Source organism: Monopterus albus, unplaced genomic scaffold, assembly GCF_001952655.1.
Source record: "Monopterus albus unplaced genomic scaffold, M_albus_1.0 scaffold87.1, whole genome shotgun sequence".
NCBI lineage: Eukaryota > Metazoa > Chordata > Actinopteri > Synbranchiformes > Synbranchidae > Monopterus > Monopterus albus.
This window is the reverse complement of record NW_018127967.1, coordinates 62,210-68,275: the sequence shown is the minus strand read 5'-3', so window position 1 is coordinate 68,275 and position 6,066 is coordinate 62,210. Positions and strand designations below refer to the sequence as shown.

Sequence of the window (6,066 nt, the reverse complement as noted above, 5' to 3'; positions counted from 1 at the left end):
GCTCTGGTGACAGGTCATTTCTTAACACTGGCCCTCATGTAATACATGTATCTCTGTGTAACCTGTGTTTTTTTTTCTACTTAAAGAAATAAAACTAAGGCCGGAGGCCTTGTCTACTGTATGTAAAAGCAGTACAAGGAACATTAAAGCAAAAAAAAGTCTCCTGCAACACATTCTAAAACATTATTTGTTACTTGAGATTATCATTTGGCTTTAAATTACTGGCTCATCATCAGAATGGAGCATTGCTGTTTGATGGAAGAAAAAAAGGCGAGCCATTCTGCTACAACAAAATTAGAGAGTTTCAGGAGTAGGATGTTTTACCACATGTTGCATCCTCTCTGCTTAGTTCTCAAATGGTCCAAGCTCCATTAAGTCATTTCCTTCCAGTTTGCTGGAAGGCTTTTAGCCCATGCTTGCCTCTCTGACATGTACACAAAAGAAAAACCATCACCTTGCTAGCTTTACATCTCAGGCTGTGTGCAACAGCATAATCAAAGTCACAGTACAGTCTCAACAACAGGTTCATAGAGCATAGCGCCAAACAACACTAACATTTGTGAACCTCCCTGTGTTGTTTCAAATCATGTAATCAGCACAGCCAAAACATTAACAACAACATGAACACATCTAATCGCTGTGAGCACCAAGGTAGATTTGGCTACATGAATTACACCTTTGTTTTATCTGAGTGCAGAAAGAAAGCAACAATTATTTTTACCTTGTCTTCACATTCGCAAAGCAGGATAGTCATCTAAAAAAACCTAACTCATCAAGACCCACGTAATTCAGTGAATTACAACCTCAAATCAGAAAAGGTTTGGACACTATGTAAAGTCAAAATAACTGAAAATAGTGATATGTAAGTCATCTGTGTCCTGTATCACATTGAGAACAACACAACAGCCCATTATTTGATGTGAAACCATCAACTTTATTCTGTGTTCACAATAAACACTCACTTCAATTCTGATGCTGCAACATACTCCAGACAAAGTTGGGACAGTAAAGCGTTTACCATAGTGTGATGCTGTCGTTCCTTTTCACAACACTTAAAAGCCGTTAAGGGACTGAGGACACCGAGTGATTCAGTGTGTCAGGTGTCATTTTGGCCAATTCTTTCTGCAAGCAAGTCTTAAGGTCCACAACAGTCCTGGGTCTTCATTGATGCAATTTGCATTTCAACATGTGCCACACATTCTCTACTGGGGACAGGTGAGGACTGCAGACAGGCCAGTCCAGTACTCACAGCCAGGCCTTGGTAATGTGGCAGTGTGAGGTTTTGAATTGTCTTGCTGAAATATGCATGGGTGTCCCTGGAAAAGATGTTGTCTTGAAGGCAGTATGTGCTGTCTATTCCTTCCAAAAATGACCTGAAATCCTGATTCGTCTGACCACAGTACACGTTTCCACTGTGTGATGGTCCATCCCAGATGCCTCTGAGCTCAGAGCAGTCGACTTCTGTTTAATGATGTTCTGCACCGTAGAGGGTGACAGATCCAAATCCCTTCCTGTCTTTTTTTGAGGAACATTGTTTTTAAACATTTCAATAATTTTCTCACTAATATGTTGTCAAACTGGTGGTCCTTGGCCCATCTTTGCTCCTAAAGGGCTCAGCCTTTCCTGGATGCCACTGTTGTACCAAATCATGATGCAGTCACCTGTTGACATCACCTGTTTCAAATGGGATCATCATTTCATTGTTTTACCTCGTTACTGGCCCTGAAATGTAACCGACCCAACTTTGTTTGGAATGTGTTGCAGCATCAGGATTGAAGTCAGTGTTTATTTTGAACAAAGAATAAAACTGAGGTGTCACATCAAATAATGTGCTGCTCTAATGTTTTCAGTGTAATACAGGACACAGATGATTTACAAATCACTATTGTCAGTTAAAATTTTGATTTTACATACCATCTTAACTTTTCCTGATTTGGGGTTGTAATCAAAACAAAATCAAACTCCAGTTTTGGTCTAAAGGAACAACATCTCTTAAGCTGTCATGGTGATGATCAGTTAATTTAAAGCACAAACCAGCACGAAAGTACCATTATCCTCTCCACCTATCCATACCCAGGGTAGTGGTGAGCCAGCAATGAGACCATTATGAACTACTAAAATGCTTGATTCAAACCCTATAAACCAGGGGTGCCCACACTTTTTCGCCTTGCGAGCTACTTTTCAAATGACCAAGTCAAAATGATCGATCGAGTGTTGAAATGGATTAGCTGTATTACAAAAAAGTAGCCAATAATAGTATCAGTCTGCAATTTTGACAATCAGCTCATTAGTTCTTTATTATGTTTGTTTGTTTAGAAAAAATGAAGTGGCTGCAGCCTCTATAATATTTTCCAACTTCCTATCACTGTAAGTTAGACGTGTTTGAGTTTTGGACTACTGCCCTGACAAAATAAGACACCTACTTGCCCTTTGTGAAACTATATGGGCATTTCCATTTTTTCCCATTTCCATTTTATGGCCGACATAATGAATTTATTGCAATTCCTTTTAACTCCCACAATGTAATAAAACCTATTTCTGTAAAATCACTTGATCACAAATGTTAATAGCACTGCATTATTGGCTTCAGAATTTTTTGTTGTGACTTCTAAATTTCTAACACTCAACCAGCACTACAGCCAAACTATTTATTCTACACTTAAGACAAAATTTGGTCTAAAATGAAAGAATTTTCAGTGCTACAATTATTTACTTCATCTGGAAACTACAGACAAATGAATACTTTATCATGTCTTTTAGTTTGTGATGGTCATATAAAGACAGAAAATACTGTGCCAATATTCATTTTTCAGCACAGAGACCATTGAAGCTCTGCTCCAGTTTGACAGCTTGGTGATGTCTCATGTGATCTTGTCACATGAGACATCACCAAGCTGTCACCAGTCTGTTCCTCAACAAGCTGCAGCTATCAGTTTCGAAGCAGGCCCTTTCTTACAGCACTAGACACTAACATGAGTGTAGTACCGACGCTCTAAGGGCAGTAGAGCTAACGTTAGATGTTTCAATGGTAGCTCCATATCAAAGAGAAAAACACAACAGCCACACTTTCCTCATTCATTGGTGTGGCTACCGCTGGAGTCACCTGCCTGCCTGCAGCGTTTCCACTCCGCTAGTGTCCTTCAGCTGTGTCGGGTCGCAGTAACGATTTGTCCCGATATGAAATTGATGTGCGACTCGTATTTATTCTACACGCAGTAAAACTTATGCATACGCCTTAGGTTATGTGTAGCTAAAATGGTTAACAACGACTCTGTAGGACCTGTCAGTGTTAGCAAAAACTAGCTAGCACGTTAGCTTAGCTGGTTCGTTGTTTGACATGAGTGATATGTGTAGCTAGTTTATTCGGTAAATTCAGCACGTAAAACAAACTGTTATTATATGATACTATTATAACACTTGCTCGCCTGTAATTAGCGAAGTAAAGAAAGCCGGTTTATTAAAACGGACTATTCTGTTATAAGCTTGAGTCCAGAATTACCGTTAATGTTACTGTATTCATGTGCTGCGTTCCCGTTCACAGGGAATATCATCTATTATATCAAAAGCCCTGACTTAGCAAAGATTCGTTTTTTTTTCCGGCATTTTCACACTTAACTGTTAGCCCATATGCTGCATGTGATTGTAAACCAACTATGCCAACAGGAATTGAAGGATTTCTCATAGATAAATTAAATAATTCAGAAAATTATTAATATCTAACTTGGTCATATAATTCCAGGGTCCCTTATCAAAAACCATAATACTGCATGTTTATACAAAGCATTGTTGTCCTGAACCCCACCTGAATGTAGCACAACAACCTTGTTAGCCACTAGCTGCAGCTACCTCCAGCAGCCTGCTAACGTTACATACTTACTTAGCCGGGGTTGAGAGATATAATTTCGTGTCACAGCCTGGGTGTGTGTCCTTGCTGCTGCTGCCAAGCCATTGATGTCCATCGGCTTTTTTTGCCATCACGTTGGCCACCGTTGCACAACAACCTTGTTAGCCACTAGCTGCAGCTACCTCCAGCAGCCTGCTAACGTTACATACTTACTTAGCCGGGGTTGAGAGATATAATTTCGTGTCACAGCCTGGGTGGGTTTCTTTGCTGCTGCTGCCAAGCCATTGATGTCCATCGGCTTGTTTGCCACTAGTGTTGCCATCGTTGGAAAAAGAAAAAGAGATCCTGAGAAAGGCTGTCGATGTCCTTTGCTAACTGATGCTGAATAACATAAACGACAGCTTAGCGCTTGGTCATATGACACTGAGGAACCGGATGTTTCACGAAGAAGGGATGATGGAGCCGACCACGGGGCGCGCATGAGAAAAATACAATAGGGGAATGTAGTTTTGGTTTTAGTATTTAATCATAACCTGTTGCCAAACCATCACAATTGCATTTTATTCGGTTGAGATACCACACATAGGCCTTATCACAGCATACAGTTTGACTTGTCTTAGTAGGAAAAGCATAACTCTGGTGTTACTAACTTCACTATAAAAGTGCCCCAGTAAGCCACTGAAGCGGTTATATGGATTTCCACTGTATTTTATTTTTTATTGTTCACAGTCCAATTTCATCAGGCAAACTGTACAGCTGAAAAAGCACTTATCAAACATGAATTCCCAAACCACAGGATGAAACATCATTTACAGGTTAAAATTTAAAGCTCCACTGAATTGCCCATATCTCCAAAGAATATGAAGCCATACTAATAACTATGCACAACATGCAAAAGTGTAGTTCAGTCAACACAAATTTAGTTATTTTTAGGCTTACTTGTTTGTAGTAGGAGGTCAGCAGGTTTACCTTTGTGATAATTGAAAGTGTATAAATAGCCTAAACATTAGATGTGTGCAGTCACACAGATGATGTGAGCAGTATTAGCATAAAGTAATTTGTTGTTGTTGACTGTAATTCTAATTTACATTTATTGGACAATATTATAAGGTACCAATTTTCCCTGAGTGGGGTGGAATCTGTACAAAAAGTTTTAATGAATAATCAACTATCAATAATCATTGTTCTTTTTCTATAATAAAATCATGTTTTACCACTGATGTCATATTCAAAGCACAATCAGAGTAAATTTGATTTTTTTAGAACAAATTAAATAAACATCAAGTTACTTGAACTGTAAATTAAACAGTTCGGTAAATACAATAACATAACTTCATTCAAAATTGCAGAGCTCCCACTGATTAGTATTAAAAGTATTAAACCTAGCGCACAGCATAGATGTAGCCCAAACATAGCATAAGCATAGCACAACATCCAGGCTGCATTGGAGAACTTACATTAGATCAGACTAAACATGTTGGACATATATAACGATTTGAATAAAGTCCTACCCATTTTAAAGTAGCCTTCCACAGTAAATGACAAGTTACATTGTCACATAAACATGAGCTAGGTCACTTCGTCTCACCATAAAATGTATCTATACTCAGAGCAGAGTCACTTATTTAGTTCATCACTTTTGTGTTGATTTCATTGGAAGCATTTTTAATTAGAACACTACTTATCCTGCACATTAGCAGCGCAGCTACAGTGGTGCTCTCTGCTGTCAGACACTCAGCTCTTGGCCTGTGTTAATCGAGCCTCAGATAGCTACTGTAGCTACACTGACAATCTTCTGCAACACCTTTTTTTTATCAATGAAGTTATTAATGGCAATTAACAAATTTTCCATTGACATCCCTAATTGGATGAGAGGCAGGGTACACCCTGAAAGGGGAGTAGCACATATTAACAGAAAAAAGTTCACACTCAATGAAGGAAATCACAACAGCTTGTATGCCGTGTCATTTTTAACAACAGAGGTAAGCAGTTAGCATTGAATAAAAAAATCTGATCATATGGCAGTAATGGAATTCAAGCCCTTGCATATTTGATTTGATTTGATTTATTCTTTCAAGCATGTAAAAACAGTTGATATGACAACACACATAATTTTACACACAATCCAGTATCAATTTGCTTATACCTAGTACATGCTTGAATGGAGTAGGAAGAAGTCAGACTTATCCAGTCCTACCCCATGACATCATCTTACCATCATA

At 38.7% G+C, this 6,066-nt stretch overlaps 1 protein-coding gene across 1 annotated transcript in view; it reads right to left on the bottom strand.

Annotated features, from left to right (window-relative positions):
* The window catches only part of atp6v1ba (ATPase, H+ transporting, lysosomal, V1 subunit B, member a), a 51,442-nt gene extending 47,144 nt beyond the window's left edge, over positions 1-4,298 (bottom strand). The window contains 1 exon segment of the mRNA XM_020607554.1: positions 4,058-4,298. Within this exon segment, the coding sequence (XP_020463210.1) occupies positions 4,058-4,166 (109 nt within the window). The 5' untranslated portion in view covers positions 4,167-4,298.
* Positions 4,299-6,066: the final 1,768 nt, after the last annotated feature.